General features: G+C 56.1%; 1 protein-coding gene across 1 annotated transcript; it reads left to right on the top strand.

Annotated features, from left to right (window-relative positions):
* Positions 1-2,797: 2,797 nt before the first annotated feature.
* Positions 2,798-17,170, top strand: STRA6 (signaling receptor and transporter of retinol STRA6). Its single transcript, XM_041418381.1, has 17 exons — positions 2,798-2,919; positions 3,219-3,297; positions 4,084-4,169; positions 4,964-5,115; positions 6,320-6,486; positions 7,159-7,246; positions 7,989-8,094; positions 8,204-8,280; positions 8,781-8,842; positions 9,673-9,853; positions 11,436-11,511; positions 12,626-12,759; positions 13,542-13,659; positions 14,430-14,531; positions 15,435-15,598; positions 16,316-16,453; positions 16,992-17,170. The coding sequence occupies exons 1-17, from the start codon at positions 2,798-2,800 to the stop codon at positions 17,168-17,170; spliced, it is 2,031 nt and encodes a 676-aa protein (XP_041274315.1).
* Positions 17,171-18,927: the final 1,757 nt, after the last annotated feature.

The following is an 18,927-nucleotide window of genomic DNA, read 5'->3' as shown; positions in this document are numbered from 1 at the left end:
TGGGGTTAGGAAAAAGCTCCTCAATCCCTTGGGATGGTCCTGGAATCCCTCAGGAATCTCTGGGATGTTTGTGGGGTTTGGAGAGCTCCGGGGCTGCTCTTCCAGAGGCTTTTCCCCCCAAAAAAAAACCTGGGAGAGGCTTTGGGTGTTCAGGAGCTTTGTCCCTTTGTTCCCACAGCTTTTTTGGGATCGTTTTGGGGCCGGATCACCGAGTTTGGGGTCTCTTGGGGGGTGCTGGAGTGGGATCTGTTCCTAAATCCATTTTTAGGATTTGCAGGGATCGGGACTGGGAATTAAGGGCAATCCTGATGATCCCAACCCCTCAGCCCAAGAACTCCCTGGAAAACCCTGGAATGAAATTTGGATCATTTTAATTAAAAACAGGATTGGGATTTGGGAATTCCCTCCTGGATCCCTTTTCCCTTCCCAGTTTTATTCCAGGATTTGGAAATTCCCTCCTGGATCCCTTTTCCATTCCCCCTTTTATTCTGGGTATTGCCTCCTGGATTTCATTCCCGGTTTTATTTTGGGATCTGGGAATTCCCTCCAGATCCCATATCCATTCCTACTTTTATTCTGGGAATTCTCTCCTGGATCCCTTTTCCCTTCCCAGTTTTATTATGGATCCCCTTTTCCCTTCCTGGTTTAATTCCAAGATCTGGGAATTCTCTCCTGGATCCCTTTCCCATTCCTGGTTTTATTCTGGGAATTCCCTCCTGGATCCCATTCCTGGTTTTATCCCGGATCCCGAAATTCCCGGGAGCAGGGGAGTGGGGGATGGGCGGGAGTTTCACGGGGCGCTCCAAGGTCGCGGGAGGAGCGGTGGGATCGGATTCCAAGGAAAACGCGGGAGCTGGGAAGGGCCGGGCCGGGAATGCGGATCCCGCTGGGATCTTGGCGTTCCCGCCTCTATTTTTTTGGGATTTCGGGAGTCAGAAAGGAGCCGAGGGATCCCATTCCATGGGGGGACAATTCCTGCGGTGCTCCAGAGGTGGAAAATTGGGAAGGAGCCGGGAATGAGCGTTCCCAGATAATCGGGAATGAACTGTTCACTAAAAATCGGGAATGAGCCTTCCTGGAAAATCGGGAATGAGCCTTCCCTGTCCTGAAAATCGGAAATGGACGGTTCCCTGAGTCCTGGGAGGCTGAAAAAATCAGGAACTCTCAAGCCCCATTCCCAAAATCCCAAATCCCAAGCCCCATTCCCAAACTCCCAAACCGAAACTACATTCCCAAATGCCAGACCCCACTCCCAAATCCCAAACCCCAATCGCAAACCCAAACGCCATTCCCAAATCCCATACTCCATTCCCAAAATCCCAAACCCCATTCCCAGCTCCCAAACATAGGATGGGATTTTGGATGGGATTTGAGACCACTGGGATCCCAAGCTGGGATTTGGGATGGGCTTGAGGATGGGTTTTGGGATGAGGGTTTGGGATGGGATCTGGGATTGGGTTTTGGGATTTGGAATCACCCTGACAAGGACCGTGGAGGGGGCGGGCTCTGATTCCCGGTGGATTTTTGGGAATGGAGGCACAAATCCCAAATTTTCCATGGGGGCATGGGGGGAATCCCAGGAAAAGCTGCTGGGCCTCTGTGCCAGGCAGTGCCAGGGGGTGACAGTCGGTGACAGTGCCACTGCTGTGGGGCAGATCTCTGGGATCTGTCCTGATCCCAATCCCAATCCCAATTCCAACCCCAGTCCTGATCCCAATTCCGATCCCAATCCCGAGGGAATTCCAGCACTGAAGCAGAGCCAGCCCCAGCTGTCCCCTCACAGCCCTGGGGACATTGGTGACGTCCTGGAGCTGCTGCCGCTCTCCCTTGGGGACACTGGGGACATCCCAGACCTGTCCATGGGGTGACCCCAAGTCCCGGGATGTTCCCAAGGGTGACCATGGAGCTGCTCCTGCTGTCCCTGGGGGACATTTGGAGCCATCCCAGACCTGCTCCTGGGCTGTCCCCAAGCTCGGGATGTCCCTGAGCTGCTGCCGCTCTCCCTTGGGGACATCAGGGACATCCCCGAGCCGTGTCCTCAAACCCTGGAATGTCCCCGGGGCTGCTCCCGCTGTCCCCTCCCAGCCCTGGGGACACTGGGGCATCCCGAGCTGTTCCCGGGATGTCCCCAGGTCCCGGGATGTCCCCAAACCCCTCAGGTGGCATTTAGGGACACTGGGGTTGTCCCTGCCCCAAAGTGCTGCCGGAATTCCCGGGATGGCGCTGGGGACAGCTCCCGGCCTCGCGCTGTCGCCGCTGGTGGCACTTTGGGGACAGCGCCTCTGCCCCTCCCCCCCCCCGCGACCTTCGCGCCGCTTTTCCAGCGCCGAGAATTCCCAGGAAAACCCAAACAAAGGCGGGATCGGCCCTGGGAGTGGCGCCTCCCCCACTCCGGGAAGAGCGGGAATTCCACTGGGAGTTGGGATCAGAACAGCTTTTCCCGGTGTTTTTCCCACTTTTCCCGGCGATTTTCCCCACCTCTTTCACACTTTTCCCGCCCTCATCCCACTTTTCCTGGCGTTTTTCCCCCTTTTCCCCGCTTCTTTCCCACTTTTACAGCCCCCATCCCTCTTTTCCTGGCACTTTTCCTGGCATTTACCCCACTTTTCCCAGTGTTTTCCCCACTTTTCTCAGTTTTCCCCACAATCGTTCCCACTTTCCCATCATTTTTCCCACTTTCCCAGAGTTTTTCCCACCTTTCCCAGCGTTTTTCCCACTTTCCCCATAATTTTTCCCACTTTCCTGGGGTTTTTCCCGCTTTTCCAGCCGCGGGGATCCCGGAGGGGGAGGGGCGGCCATGGCCCCCAACGGCTCCGCGGGATTTCGGGATTCCCCCCTGGAGCCGGGAATTTTCCTGGATGAGGATTTGGGATCCGACTGGTACATCTACGAATCCACGGAGCCCGCGCCCCACGATGAGTGAGTGACCCTAAAATGTCCCCAAAATGTCCCCAAAAGTGTCACCAAAATATCACCAAAATGTCCCCAAAATATTCTCAAGTGTCCCTTCCCAGAGTTTTGGACCCTCTAAAAATCCTGGAATTTTTGATCATTCCCAGACTTATTCCTGGATTTTTAGCCCTGGAATTTTTGGGCCCAGCCCTGTCATTCTCAGATTTATTCCCATCAAAATCTGGGATTTTCCCTATTTTCCATCATTTTTCTTGGCCCTTTTAGAGTTAAACCCACCAAAATCTGGGATTTTTCCATTTTTCCAGCCTTTTTCCCGAAGCCATCCCGGAATGTCACCCCACAATCTCCCCCCAGATGTACCACACCATCATGGCTCCCATTTCCGTGAGTATCCACCCCGAAATTCCCAACCCCATCCCAAAATTCCTGGAAAAAAGCCCAATCCCACATCCCCACATTCCATTCCCTTTCATCTTGGATGAGTTTTCCCACCTAAACCATCCCAGAATTCCCGGATTCCTGGGATTTCACTTCCCTGTGGGACAAGAACTCCAAAATTCCTCCCAAATCATTCCCAGAACCCTTTCCCATGGATTTATGGGACCTCCACGAGGATCCCATCATTCCCATCATTCCCATTGTCCCCAGGATCCCTTTTCCATGGATTTATGGGGTCTCCATGGGGTTCCCATCATTTCCACCATCCCCAGAACGCTTTTCCATGGATTTATGGAGTTTCCATGAGTATCCCATAATTCCCATCATTCCCACCATTCCCAGAACCCTTTTCCATGGATTTATGGGGTTTCTGTGAGGATCCCATCATTCCCAGGTCTCTTTTCCATGGATTTATGGGGTTTCCATGGAGTTCCCATCATTCCCATCATTCCCAGGATCACTTTTCCATGGATTTATGGGACCTCCACGAGGATCCCATCATTCCCATCATTCCCACCATTCCCAGAACACTTTTCTATGGGTTTATGGGGTTTCCATGGGGTTCCCATAATTTCCATGATTTCCAGAACCCTTTTCCACAGATTTATAGGGCCTCCATGGGGTTCCCATCATTCCCATCATTCCCAGGTCTCTTTTCCATGGATTTATGGGGTCTCCCTGGGGTTCCCAGCACTCCAGGACCCTTTTCCATGGATTTCCATCCCATTCCAGCTGGCTGTGATGCTGGCCTTGTCCTTCCTGGTCAAGCGCCGCCGGCTCCACCTGAGCTGCTGGAACGGCGTCCCGGGATTGCTCAGGTATGGAATTCCCAAAACTCCACCGATCCCTCCCTGGGAAGGGCTCGGAATTCCCAAAATCCCACTGATCCTTCCCTGGAAAGGACTTGAAATTCCCAAAATCCTGCCAATCCCTCCCTGCTCAAAATTCCCAAACCCCACTAGTGCATCCATGGAAAGAGCTCAGAATTCCCAAAATCCTTCCTTGGGAAGGGCTCAGAATTCCCAAAAATCCCTCCCTGTAAAGGAATCAGAATTCCCAAATCCCCACCCTGGAAAGACCTTGGAAATCTGAAAATCCCATCCTTGGAGAGGACCTGGAATTCCCAAAATCTCCTTCCTGGAAATGACTTGGAATTCCCAAATCCCATCCCTTCAAAGGGCTCAGAATTCCCAAAATCCCCTCCATGGAGAGTGCTCAGAATTCCCAAACCCCGCTGATCCCATCCCTGGGAAGGAGCAGGAATTCCTGACATCCCTGGGAAGGAGCGGGGATTCTCACAGTGCCTCCCTGGGAAGGAGCAGGAATTCCCAAAAATCCCTTCCTGGAAATCACCCTGAATTCCCAAACCCTGCCGATCCTTCCTTAGAAAGGGCTCGGAATTCCCAAAATCCCCTCCCTGGGAAGGAGCGGGAATTCCCAAAATCCTTGGGAAGGAGCGGGATTTCCCACAGTCCCTCCCTGGGGAGGAGCGGGCATTCCCGACATCCCTGGGAAAGAGTGGGAATTCCCAAAACCCTGACATCCCTGGGAAGGAGTGGGCATTCCCAAAGTCCCGGGAAGGAGCGGCATTCCCGACTGGGGGCCGTTGCAGCCCCGGGAATCTCCTGGAGCAGGACGGGCACCGCGCCGTGGCCGCGGCCGTGCTGGCGCTGCTCTGCTCCGAGCTCTGCCGGCTGCTGCTGGAGCCGCGCCCGCTGCCGCTGCCGGGCACCGGGACACCGAGCGCGTCACCCGCCGCCCGCGGTGAGACACCGGGCCACACGGCCCCGGGAAGGGCTCGCGGTTCCCGAATCCCCACCTGGAAAGGGCTGGGGATTCCCAAATCCCCACCTGGAAAGGGCTCACGGTTCCCAAATCCCCACCTGGAAAGGGCTCGGGGTTCCCAAATCCCCACCTGGAAAGGGCTCGGGGTTCCCAAATCCCATCCATGGAAAGGGCTCGGAGTTCCCAAATCCCATCCATGGGAAGAGTTTGGAACACCCAAAATCCCATTCATGGGAAGGGCTCAGAAATCCCAAATTCCCCACTCTGGGAAGGGCTCAGAATTCCCAAAATCCCTACCCTGCAAAGGGCTCAGAATTCCCAAATCTCCACCCCACAAAGGCTCAGAATTCTCAATCCCTTTTCTGTGTAGGGCTCAGAATTTCCAAATCCCATCCCTGGGTAGGGCTTGGAACACTCAAAATCCCATCCATGGGAAGGGCTCAGAATTCCCAAAATCCCCACCCCACAAAAGGCGTGGAATTCCCAAATCCCATCCCTGGGAAGGGCTGGCTGGGCTGGTGGCAGTGACCCCATGTCCCTGGGGTGGTGGCAGTGACTGAGGTGGTGGCGGTGTCCCTGGGGCAGTGGTGGTGTCCCTGGGGTGGTGGCAATGACGTGATATCCCTGGGGCAGTGGCAGTGTCCCAGGGTGGTGGCAGTGTCCCTGTGTCTCCGGGGATGTGGCAGTGTCCCTAGGGTGGTGGTGTTGTCCCCAGGGTGGTGGCAGTGATGCGGTATCCCTTCCGGGGATGTGGCAGTGTCCCTAGGGTGGTGGTGTTGTCCCCAGGGTGGTGGCAGTGACGCGGTATCCCTGGGGTGGTGTCAGTGTCCCAGGGCAGTGGCAGTGTCCCCAGGGTGGTGCCAGTGTCCCGGGGCAGTGTCAGTGTCCCCGGGGCAGTGTCAGTGTCCCAGGGCGGTGGCAGTGTCCCGGGGCGGTGGCAGTGCCCCCAGGGCGGTGGCAGTGTCCCGGTGCGGTGGCAGTGTCCCGGGGCGGTGGCAGTGTCCCAGGGCAGTGTCAGTGTCCCAGGGCGGTGTCAGTGTCCCCAGGGCGGTGGCAGTGTCCCGGGGCGGTGGCAGTGTCCCGGGGCAGTGGCAGTGTCCCGGGGCAGTGGCAGTGTCCCGGGGCGGTGTGCCACCCCCGGTGACGCGGGTGCCCCCGCTGAGGCGGGTGTGTGCTGTGTCAGAGTTCTGGAAGGTTCTGGCCCTGCTCTATTTCCCGGCGCTCTACTCGCCCCTGCTGGCCTGCGCTGGCCCCCGGCACCGCCTGGGCTACGCCGCGGGGACCCTGCTGGCCTGGGGACACTGCGGGGCGCACGCCTGGCAGCGCGCGCAGTGTCCCCTGGCACCCAAGGTGGGTGGCACCGGCGTGGCACGGCCTGCTGCGCTGGCACTGAGGGCCTGGGGCTTCCTTGTCACCTCCTGAGGTGGCCCCAAGGGGTTGTGGCTCCCTTGTCACCTCCTGGAGTGGCCCCGAGGCCAGGAAAAGGACAGCAGAGGTGGCCCAAAGTGGACGTGGCTTGCTGGAGTGGCCCTGAGGGGTTGTCACCTCCCAGAGTGGCCCTGAGGGGTTGTCACCTCCCAGAGTGGCCCTGAGGGGTTGTGGCTCCCCGGCCAGCTCCCAGTGTGTCCCTGCAGTGCCCCTAGCTGGGCTGGTGGCAATGGCCCTGTGTCCCCAGCGTGGTGGCAGTGACCCCTCTGTCCCTAAGGGTGGTGTCCCCAGGGTGGTGGCGAGGTCCCCAGGATGGTAGGGGTGACATGATATCCCCAGGGTGGTGGCAGTGTCCCCAGGGTGGTGGTGGTGGTGTCCCCAGGGTGGTGGCGGTGTCCCCAGGGTGATGGTAGTGTCCCCAGGATGGTGGCAGTGTCCCTGGGTGGTGGCAGTGACCCCTTGTCCCCAGGGGCAGTGGCAGTGACCCCGTGTCCCCAGAGGCGGTGGCAGTGGCCCTGTGTCCCTGAGGGTGGTGTCCCCAGGGTGGTGGCAGCGTCCCCAGGATGGTGGCAGTGACCCCGTGTCCCCGCGCAGATCCACCGGCTGTACTCGCTGCTGTCCCATGTCCCCGTGCTGCTGTCCCTGTCCCTGCTCAGCCTCTGGTACCCAGCGCTGCTCCTGCGCAGCCTCCGGAATGGGGACAGCCCCGAGCCATGGTTACGGACACGGGAACTCGGGAACTCGGGAATTTGGGACTGAGAGGGGGATTGGGATTGGGGTTGGGATTCGGATCGGGATCAAGATTGAGAGCCTGATTGGGATCAGGATTGGGATTAGGACCAGGATTGGGATTGGGATCTCTGTGTTCCCCTCCCAGCTCTGCTGCTGGGGGTTCTCTGTTACCATCCCAGAACTTGGTTTGGGATTGGGATTGGGATAGGGATCTCCACGCGTTCCCCTCCTGGCATTGCCGCTGGGGTTCTCCATTGCTATCCCGGGACTGGGTTTGGGATCGGCATCAGGATCTCCGCATGTTCCCCTCCCCCTGCTGTGGGTTCTCTGTTGCTGTCCCTGCACCAGCAGCAGGGTCGGGAAATTCCTCCGGGATTTGAAATTTCCTCTTGTATAAGGGAAATCCCTTACACAAGAGGCTTCCAGCATCAATGGCTCTGTTCAGACCGGCTCCGGGCTCTCCTCGTTTTCCCAGATAATCTCTGAAGCCCGGAGCTTTGTTGGGAAGAGAGGAGGGAAAAGCGGGAAAGGCCTGAGGTGACCCTGGCAGGGGGCAACAAGGGATCCCGGAGGGGTTTGGGAACAAAATCCCACTTTATTCCCACTTTTCCGTACCAACACCGCACATTCCGTATGCTGGTTTGGGGTCGGGAATTCCCATCAGGATATGCCTGGGATGAGGGGGTAGCCAGGGCAGCTCTGCCACCCCAAATCCATCCGTTATCCTCAGATTTCTGGGAAAAGCTATTACAGGAAGTACCTCAAGGCTGTGCTGTCCAAGCGGGGCCAGAAGGGGAGGTAAGGATGGAAATTCCTATTCCCAACAAATCCCATTGCTGGCAATTCCCACTGCCGGCAAACCCTATTCCCAAAGGTCGGGAATGTCACCCTCTCCCACCTCCCGCAGCTCTGTCAAGATCGAGGAGAGCCTCAGCTCCCGGATCCGGTCCTACCTGCTCTCCTACATCTACGTTCCTGAGGAAGGTGGGCACCTGGAAAATCCCATGGGATCAGGGATTGGGATTTATGGATCAGCCAGGCCATTCCCAAAATCCCAGGTTGCTCCACGCCCTCTCCAGCCTGGCCTGGGTTGGAGCCCAAATCCAGCTGTTCTTGGGGCAGGGATCCACAAATCCATGGAAAAGGGGTCATGGGAGTGATGGGAATGATGGGAACCCCATGGAGGCCCCATAAATCCATGGAAAAGGGGTCCTGGGAATGATGGGATTCTTACAGAAGGGAATTGTCCTGCACTGTGGAGGTGAAATCCCGGGAATGCAGAGCCACCCTGGCTCTTTCCATCCATGGATGGGGCAGGGAATATCCCGCGTTTCCATGGAAAAGCAGGATGGAGTCATCCATCCATTCCCAACTCTCCATCCCAGCAGGAATTCCCTGTGGAAATCCCATTCCAAAGGGTGTTCCCTTTGCTGGGCGCACCCTGATCCTGTTCCACCACCCTAGTTTCCCAATTTTCCCTCCAGGATTCCGAATCCCGCTGAAGCTGGTGGTGTCTGTCACCGTGGCCGTCGTCGCCGTCTACCAGGTGACACCAGGGACATTCCCAGAGGATCCCGGGGGTCACTTGGGAATGGTGTTAAAATTCCTTCCAGAATTCCATGCTCCCATAAATCCCTAAATCCCACGGGATCCAAGCTGTAAATCCCTGAATCCCACAGGATCCATGCTGTAAATCCCTAAATCTCATGGGATCTGAGCCTTAAATCCCATGGGATCCGGGCCATAAATCCCTAAATCCCATGGGATCCATACCATAAATCCATAAATCCCGTGGGATCTGAACCGTAAATCCCAAAATCCTGTGGGAACAGTGCTGTAAATCCTGCAGGATCCAAGCCATAAATTCCTAAATCCCATGGGATTCGAGCCATAAATCCTGCAGGATCCATGCTGTAAATCCTGAAATCCTGCGGGATCTGACCATAAATCATGAAATCCCGGGGGATTCGAGCTGTGAGTCCTGCAGGATCTGAGCTGTAAATCCCAAAATCCTGTGGGATCCAAGCCGTACATCCCTAAATCCTGCAGGATCCGGGCCATAAATTCCTAAACCCCATGGGATCTGAGCCGTAAATCCTGAAATCCCATGGGGTCTGAGCCATAAATCCCAAAATCCCATGGGATCCAAGCCGTAAATCCCTAAATCCTGCATGATCCAAACTGTGAATTCCTAAATCCTGCAGGATCCAAGCCATAAATCCTGAAATCCCATGGGATCCAAGCCATAAATCCTGAAATCCTGCGAGATCCAACCATAAATCATGAAATCCCGTGGGATTTGAGCTGTGAATCCTGCAGGATCTCAGCCGTAAATCCATAAATCCCAAAACCCAGCGGGATCCCGTGTCCCCGCAGGTGGCCGTGCTGCTGCTGGTGGCGGTGGTGCCCACGCTGCGGATTGTCCGGGCGGGAATGACCAAGGACGTGGTGGTGCTGCTGGTGCAGTTCGGGCTGGTGCCCTCGCAGGGCGCGGCCGCGCCCGGGGACATGGAGCAGGAGCTGCGCACCGCCCGCCACTTCCTGTGGGCGCTGGAAGGTGGAGCCCCAGCCCCATCCCGATCCCAATCCCAATCCTGATCCCAAACCCGAGCCCAATCCCAAACCCAAGCCCAATCCTGATCCCGTCTGGAGCCACCCTCCAGAGGGGATTCCAGAGAGATTTCCCAATGATTCCTGGCTTGGAGGATGGGATGGGGCAGATTCCAGGGGGATTTTGGGAGGATGGGATGGGGTGGATTCCATGGCGTGGACTCCAGAGGGATTTTGGGAGAAAGGGATGGGGTGGATTCCAGGAGGATTTTGGGAGGAGTCATCACCTGGAGGATGGGATGGGGCAGATTCCAAGGGGATTTCCAAAAGATTCCCTACCTGGAGGATGGGATTGGGAGGATTCCAGAGGGATTTTGGGAAGATTCCTCACCCGGAGGATAGGACGAGGAGGATTTTGGGAGGATGGGATGGGGTGGATTCCAGGGGGATTTTGGGAAGATTCCTCACCTGGAGGATGGGATGGGCAGGTTCCAAGGGGATTGTGGAGGATTCCTCACCTGGAGAACGGGACTGGGAGGATTCCATGGGCATTTCCAGAGGATTCCTGGCCCCGAGGACAGGATGAGGCAGATTCCAGAGGGATTTCCAGAAGATTCCCTGCCGAGAGGATGGGACAGGAAGGATTCCAGAGGGACTGTGGAGGATTCCCCACCTGGAGGATGGGATGGGGCAAATTCCAGGGAGATTTGGGAAGATGGGTTGGGGCAGAATCCAGGGGGATTTTGGGAGTGGCTGGCAGGGATGGAGCAGATTCCAGGGAGATTTCCAGAGGGTTCCCTACCCAGAGGATGGAATGAGGAGGATTCCGGGGGTATCTGGGGAAGATTCCTGGCCAGGGGATGAGATGGGGCAGAATCCAGGGGGATTTTGGGAGTGGATGGCAGGGACTGGGTGGATTCCAGAGGGATTTCGAGAGCAGCTGGCAGGGATGGGGCTGTGCCAGGCTGGCGCGTGCCAAGGCGGGAAGAGACTCCGGGAAAAGCCGTTGGGAAGAGCCAGAGGGAAGAACTGGCAGATGCTGCAGGCTTGGAAACGTGCTGGAAGTGAACAGATGGACCTGGATCCCTGGAGAGTGGAAATCCTTGGATGGGGGATGCGGGAAGAACAGGGAAGAAGGAATAGCAGGGATGAGGGAATTTCAATAAAGGAATTTCAGGGATGAGGGAATTCCAGGGATCAGGGAATAGCAGCGATGCTCCCTGCGTTCCTGGGATCCCACCAGCTCCAGGGAGGATTTCTGGGGCTTTTCCTGGATCCCCAAACCTCTTTCATGCCATTTTTTCCCTCCTCTCTCTTTCCCGCAGATCCCCTTTCCCAAGACCCCCAGCCCAACCTGCCCATCCCAGGTTGCTCCAGGGATTTTCCTGGGTTTCCCTTCTCCTTTTCCCTCACTCTGTCCCCTCCATTCCCCCTTGGGAGCTGAAGGAGACAGAGACAAAAGAGGAAACTGAGGCATGCTGACAATCCCAATGTTTCTATCCCTATCCCTGAGGTGCAATTCCCGGCAAAACCCCACTCCCAGCGTTATTCCTGACACCAAATCCAGGATTTTCCCCCATTTTTCACAGTGTGTTACATCTGCTCGCTGGTGCTGTGCTGCCTGCTCACCTGCGCCATGCTGCTCCGGAGCCTGGGCATGCACAGGTGGGGCCGGCCCTGCTCCCGGTATTCCCAGTCCTGAGATTCCCATTCCCGAGATTCCCATTCCCAATATCCCCAGCACCATTCCTGAGATTCCCATCCCCATTCCCAATATCCCCGGCCCCATCCTTGATGTCCCCATGCCCATTCTCAATGTCCCTGGCCACATTCCCAATATTCCCATCATCATTCCCAATGTTCACACTCCCAAAGTCCCCATCCTCATTCCCAATGTCCCCGTCTCCATCCCCATTCCCAATATTCCCAGCCCCATTCCTGATATTCCTGCCTCCATTTCCAATATTCCCATCATCGTTCCCAATTTTCCCATTCCTGATGTCCCTGTCCCCATTCCCAATGTTTCTACTCCTGATATCACCATCCCCATTCCCAATGTCCCCATCCCTGTTCCCAGTGTTCCCATCTCCATTCCCAATATCCCCAGCCCCATTCCCAATGTCCCTGACCCTATTCCCAATATTCCCACCATCATTCCCAATGTTGCCACTCCCGAAATCCCCGTTTCCATTCCCGATGTTCCCAGCCCCATTCCCAATGTTCCCATGCCCATTCCCAATATTCTCAGTCCCAATCCTGATATCCCATCCCCATTCCCGATATTGCCAGGCCCATTCTCAATATTCCCATTCCCAATGTCCCTGACCCCAGTCCCAATATTTCTATCCCCATTCCTGATGCTCCCATTCCCGATATCCCCATCCCCATTCCCAATATCCCTGTCCCTATTCCCAGTACTCCCATTCCTGATATCTCCGTCCCCATTCCTGATTTCCCCAGCCCCATTCCCAATATCCCCGGCCCTATTCCCAATGTCCCTGGCCCCATTCCCTATATTCCCATCATCATTCCCAATGTTCCCATTCCCCATATGCCCTTCCCCATTCACAATGTTCCCATCCCCACTCGCGATATTTCCATTCCCATTCCCAATATTCTCATCCCCATTCCTGATGTTCCTGTTCCCGATATCCCCATTCCCGATGTCCCTGCCCCCATTCCTGATATCCCCATCCCCATTCCCAATGTCCCTGCCCCCATTCCCGATGTCCCCGTCCCCATCCCGGGTGGGGATCAATCCGGGCTGTTTTCCATCCAGGTCCAACCTGCGGGCGCTGTACCAGGGCGCCGTGCTGGACGTGTTTTCCAAGGCCCACATCCTGCGACCTTCCCGGGAATCCCTGGTCTGCTGGATGGCCTTCTCCAGCTTCCAGGCTGCCTTCGCCTGCCTGGGTAACGGGATTTTGGGATCACGACGTGGGAATCCCAATTTTCCTAAGGATAAAGCAGCGATTCCCCATTTTTCCCCATTTTCAGGGGGGGTTTTAGCCCTCTTTCCTCAAATGGAATATGGTGGATTTTTGGAACATCGATGATTGGGAACTGGGAAAAACTGGAAAAAAATTGGGAATAATTGCAAAAAAATCAGAAAAATTTGGTTGGGAATTCAAAGAGGATGAAGGGGTGGAATGATGCCTGGGTAACAGAATTTTGGAATCACAGGGTGGGGATCCCACTTTTCTTAAGGATTAAGGAGCAATTCCCTGTTTTTGCCCTGATTCCAAGAGGGTTTTTAGCCTCCTTTCCTCAAATGGAATCTGGCGGATTTGTGGAATACCGGATGGTTGGGAATCGGGAAAAACTGGAAAAATAATTGGAAAAGTTGGAAAAATTGGAAAAATTGGGTTGGGAATTCAAAGGGAATGAAGTGGGTTTGGCTCCATCCCAAATATTTGGGTGGGAAAAGCTCTGGAAGCCTGGTCCTCAGTGCATTCTGGGGGCTCCTCATCCCCATCCCAGCCTGGATCATCCTGGGAACGGGGTGGGGGACCCCAAAAAGAGGGAAAATCTTCATTCCACCCCCAGGAATTGTGGGGACAATCCCTTGGGAATGCAGACCTGGTTTTGGGGACTGGTAGGGGTTTTATGGGATTGTCAGGAAAGCCCTGTGCAGGAATTTGAGGAATGAGAGCCGTTTTTCCATCCCTGATTCCTGCTCCGTGTTCCCATTCCAGGTCTCCTAATCCAGCAGGTGATTTTCTTCCTCTGCTTCGTGGCCTTCACCTTCCTGGTGGTGATCCCGCTCCAGATCGGCACCAGCTCCCCCCTCTTCGGGATCATCCGGAACATGTGGTGAGCTGGGAAGGGATGGAAACCCCAAGGAATGGCCCTGGATGGGTTTGGGGTGTTCCGTTTGGGATTTTTCCAACACCATTGGAAGCTTCTGCCTGTGGCGGTGTTCTGGAACATTCCTGGTGTTTTGGGACGTTCCTGTTGATTTGGGACATTCCCAGTGTTTTGGGACATTCCTGGTGCCTTGAGACATTCCCAGTGTTTTGGGGCGTTCCCAGTGTCCATCCCACTCTTCAGGATGATCCGGAACATGTGGTGAGCAGGGAAGGAGTGGAAACCCCAAGGAATGGTCCTGGATGGGTTTCGGATGCTCCTTCTGGGTTTTTTCCAACACCGCTGGAGTTTTCTGCTGCCTGGGTGGTGCCTTGGGACATTCACAGTGTTTTGGAGCATTCCCAATGTCCATCCCACTCTTTGGGGTCATCCAGAACATGTGGTGAGCCCTTGGGAAGGGCTGGAAAACCCAAGGAATGGTCCTGGATGGGATTGGAATTTGGCATTTTTCCAACACCGCTGGAGGTTTCTGCTGCCTGTGGTGGTACCTTGGGACATTCTCAGTGTTTTGGGGCACTCCCAGTGTCCATCCTGCTCTTAGGGATCATCCAGGACATGTGGTGAGCCATCGGGAAGAGCTGGAAACCCCAGGGAATTGTCCTGGATGGGTTTGGGATGCTCCATTTGGGGTTTTTCCAACACCACTGGAGATTCCTGCCTGGGGCGATGCTTTGGGACAGTCCTGGTGTTTTGGGACATTCCCAGTGTCCTTCCAGGCCCTTCTGGCTGACCCTGGTGGTGGCCGTGCTCCTGCAGCATGTCCTGGCCCATTTCCAGTTCCTGGAGCAACATTCCCTGCAGAAGGAGATCACCAACAGGTACAGGGACACTGCCATCATCCCCCATTGTCCCCAGTTGTCCCCCATTGTCCCCAGGGGGGTTTGGCAGGAATTCCAGGTTCCCAGGAGGTTTCTCCAGATGTTCTGGCCTGAATTTTGGTGGGGTGACACTGGCGAGGGTGGCCCTGCTCCACTGACCCCGTTTCCAAGGCTGGGCAAGCCCAGATCCCTCGGGATTGTCCGGGTAGGGTTGTTCACCGCTGGCAGATGTCCCCCACTCAGGGATGGTGTCACCACCTGTGACCACGGTGACAGAGGAACCCAAGTGCCACTCCCTGACAGAGCACAGAGGTTCTCCTGGTGTCCATCCCAAACCACCAGCAGGTGTCCCTCACTCAGAGATGGTGTCACCACCAGAGACCGGGGTGACAGAGGGACCTGAGTATCCTCCTGGTGTGGCAGCGACATTCTCCTGGAGCCGGTTTCCATCCCAGGCCGCCAGCAGATGTCCCTCACTCAGAGGTGGTGACACCACCTGAGGCCACGGTGACAGAAGGACCCAGGTGTCCTGTGACACCCCCTGGCAGAGCACAGAGTCTCTCCCGATGTCCATCCCAAACCACCAGCAGCTGTCCCTCACTCAGGGATGATGCCACCATCCCAGGCCAGGGTGACAGAAGGACCCAGGTGTCCTCCTGGCAGGCCAGTGAGGCTCTCCTGGAGCTGGTGGCCTCCCTCCCAAAATCCCAACCCCACATTTTGGATGGCTCCTCACTCTCCGAGTGGACAAGGAGCTCCTGATGGTTCTCCAGGAGCCTGGGGAGGCGTTGGCTTCTCCCAGCGGAATGGAGCCACCTGGCCGGATGCGGGCGGGGCTGGGTGGTTTGGGGTGGCTGGAGTTTTCCCGGGAAGGGCCATCCCGCGGGTCTGTGTGCCCTGCAGGCGCGCACTGTACATCGTCACCTTCCTGCTCTTCCCCACCAACGTCCTGGTGGGCGTCATGGCCGCAGTGTGGCGCATGCTCATCTCCGGCCTCTACAACGCCATCCACTTCTGCCGGCTGGACATCAGCCTGCTGCACCGCGGCGTGGAGACCTTCGACCCAGGTGGGACATCGAGAGGCCACCGTGCCACCAGCAGGATCCTTGTCCCACCACGGGGGGTTGGGATGGGGGCTTGGAGCTGCTGGGATTGAGGGTGGCCCCAAATGTTGGGAGTGGGACACCTGGAGAAGGTGGCTTCTCCTGATTCCTGCTTTTTATCTCAAAAAAATGAGTGGTGACCTTGGAGCTTCACCAGCGGTCACCTTGTGTCCTGGCATAAAGAAGAAAGGACCTCAGGCCTTCCCCTGTTTTTCCTGTGGGATTGAGGGTGGCCTGGAAATGGGACGATGGCAACAGGTGGCTTCTCCTGGTTCCTGCTTGGTTCTGCTCTTTGATCCCAAAAAACAGGGGATGACCTTTGGAGTTCCACCAGCAGTTACCTCATGTCTTGGGATAAAGGAGATGAGACCTCAGGGGACCTCTGGGGACCTCAGGTCTTCCTCTGTTTTAATGCTGGGAGTGAGGGTGGCTTCAGACCATTGGGAATGGAACACCTGGAGCAGGTGGTGCCAGCTGGGTCCTATATATTTATCCCCAAAAAAGTGGATTGAGCTTTGTGGTTTCCGCTCATCTCCTGGGATAAAGGGGAGGGGACCTCAGGGGAGCTCAGGCTTTTCTGCTGGGATTGTGGGAGCATGGAGACCAGAGCTGGATCTGTCCCTGGGCTCCAGAGTGGGAATAGGGAATGCGGTCCCAAACGAGGGCGCGGTGTCCCCACAGGGTACCGCACCTACTGCCACTACCTGAAGGTGGAGGTCAGCCAGTGCCACCCGCTGCTGAAGGCCTTCTGCTTCCTGCTGCTCCAGCCCGGCCGGACGGAGCCGCCGGCACCGCCCCGGGACACCCAGCTGGAGGAAGGTGGGACCTGGAGGCACAGGGGGAATGGGGGGAAGGGACACGGTGGTGACCTCTGGGTGGCACCTTTGGTTGGTGTGGGGACACCTCCATCCATCATCCATCCATGGATTCCTCCATCCATCATCCATCCATCCATCCATCCATCCATCCATCCATCCATCATCCAATGGCTGATTCTGCTCCAGGGATGGGATGGGGCTCTTTGGGGTGCTGTGGGATCTTTGTGCCTCCCGGGAAATGAGGCTGAAATCCGGGAATCCTGGAACACTTTGGGTTGAAAGGCCTTTGAAGCCCATCCAGGGACACCTTCCTCTATCCCAGGCTTCTCCAAACCTGTTCAGCCTTTCCTTGGGCACTTTGGGCATCCAGGGGCAGCCACCGTTCCTCTGGGAATTCCATCCCAGCCAGGAATTCTGTCCCAACCTCCCCTTTCCCAGCAGGAATCCATCCCTCTGCACCTCATCCCAACCCCTCTCCCGCTCTCCTGGTGCTTTTCCAGGCCCTGAATCCTCTCCCTGCTGCTCCCGTCTCCTTCCAGGCCTCCAGCTGATGCATCCCAAGCACCCGGCTCCAGGAAGAGCGCGGATCCGGCGGATCCGGGCGCGCTGGTGGGTGGCCTACACGCTCCTGCACAACCCCTCGCTGACCGCTTCCCGAAAAACTGCGCTGGCCGATCCCGCAGCCAACGGTGCCCAGCTCGGCATTCCCAGGCCCTGAATTCCCGGGAATCCCACCCCATCTCCCATCTCCCACCTCCCATCCCCAAATTCTGGACGTTTCCCTCGCCCTTTCCCAGCCTCTGGACTCACTCTGAGGGTTTATCCCTAAATCCACACCGAGCCACTCGCGAGGTCCGGAGGTGACACCTCCGAGTCCAGCCTGGATGGAGCCGAGCCAAGGAAAAACACTCCCAGCATCCCAAAAATATTTTGGGATTCACTCCTGCAGCCAGCCGGGTTCTCAGCAGCTTTTCCAGCACTGGACAATTCCCAGAGAACTGGGAGAGGAGCTGGGAGGGATTCGCAGCTGGCCGAAGGAATTCTCAACCACCAGGAATTACCCTGGGAGCTCCACGTGGGAGAAAATTCCCATTGCTGGCTTCTCCCTTCCTGATCCTGGCTCCATTTGGGATCCACATCCACTCCTGGGACATTTTTTCCCTGATTTTTGAAGGATCAAATCCCGCCCTGCTCCCCGTCCTCTTCCATTCATGGTTTTGTGGTGATCCCGGGGTTTTCCAGGGCTGGGATCCATGGAAAGCCTCCCTGGGAAGTGCAGGGGAAGGAGAATAAACAGATACCTCGTTCCTACTCCCGGGATGTGCAGTTTTCCTTGGATATTCCCACTTCCAGTGGGATTTGGGACCATCCCAGCCCCAAACCCAGGGAACGGTTGAGTTGACTTCGCCCAGCAGAGATTTCAGGGTTCTGCTCCAGCTGGGAATGTTGGGATCCGATCCGTGATCCCGCTTTAGGGCAGTTTTATGGGAAAACTGCTCCCTTCGCATTCCCACAGCTTTGGGAAGGGTGGGAATGGGAATGGGGAATTTTGGGGATAAAACACCATCAGGATGGGAATGAGGGGCTGCTGGATTATCTCTTCCTGCTCTTAAATCCTGGAATTCCTGCCTTTTTGGGCTGGAATGAGCAGGATCCTGGTGGATCCCAAACACCCCAAGATTCCCTTGGGAATTCTCAGCCCATGGAGCTGCCAGATCATCCTGGATTTCCTTTGGGGTTGGCCAGAGGTGCTCTCTGCAGGATCCCAGGGACCCCATTCCCTCCCTCTGGAATGTTCCCAGCACCCTCAGGACGATTTGGGGGCACCGGGGGTGATTCCCATGCTTTTGGTTTTCCTTGGACAGACCCCTCCCTTTTCCCAGGATTCCCACCCAGCCTATCCCAACCCCTGCAGCTACAAAGGCAGCCTGAAACACCTTGAAAAAATCCCTTTAAAAATCCCTAAAATCTCTAAAATCCCTTTAAAAATCCCTAAAATCTGTGGCAGCTCAGTGCTACGGGCGGGGCTGAATTTTGGGATCTGTTTTCACAGCCCCACCCAAGGCTCCCTGGAGATCCATGGAGTTTGTGTGGTATTCGGGATAGCAGCAGCATCCTGGGCGGAATTTGGGATTTTCTTCCCCTTCCTGGTGCTTCCCGGCTCACAAGGAAACCCCAAATCCGCATCCTCAACTCTGCTTCCCAGCTGGAATTTTGGGAATAATCCTGGATCCCACTATTCCCAGGGATAAAATGGAGTTTAAAGGTCAGATACTGTGAAATGAACCCAAAACTTCCATTGGGGCCATGATTTTTATCCCACAGTGGGAAAAATTTATGGGAATCCAGGAGCTCCCCACAGAGACTCGGCTGCCCTTTCCTTAAAATACCTCTGGACACGGAATTTTGGGGCTGGTTAGCTCCAGGCTCTGATTTTGGGGTCACTTCCATTCCCAGGGAGCTGCAGGGTGGGAA

The sequence above is a fragment of the Onychostruthus taczanowskii genome, unplaced genomic scaffold (genome assembly GCF_017590055.1).
Source record: "Onychostruthus taczanowskii isolate IOZ18803 unplaced genomic scaffold, ASM1759005v1 scaffold6, whole genome shotgun sequence".
NCBI classification, from domain to species: domain Eukaryota; kingdom Metazoa; phylum Chordata; class Aves; order Passeriformes; family Passeridae; genus Onychostruthus; species Onychostruthus taczanowskii.
Note: the sequence above shows the minus strand (reverse complement) of the source record. Positions and strands in the feature narration are given on the sequence as shown.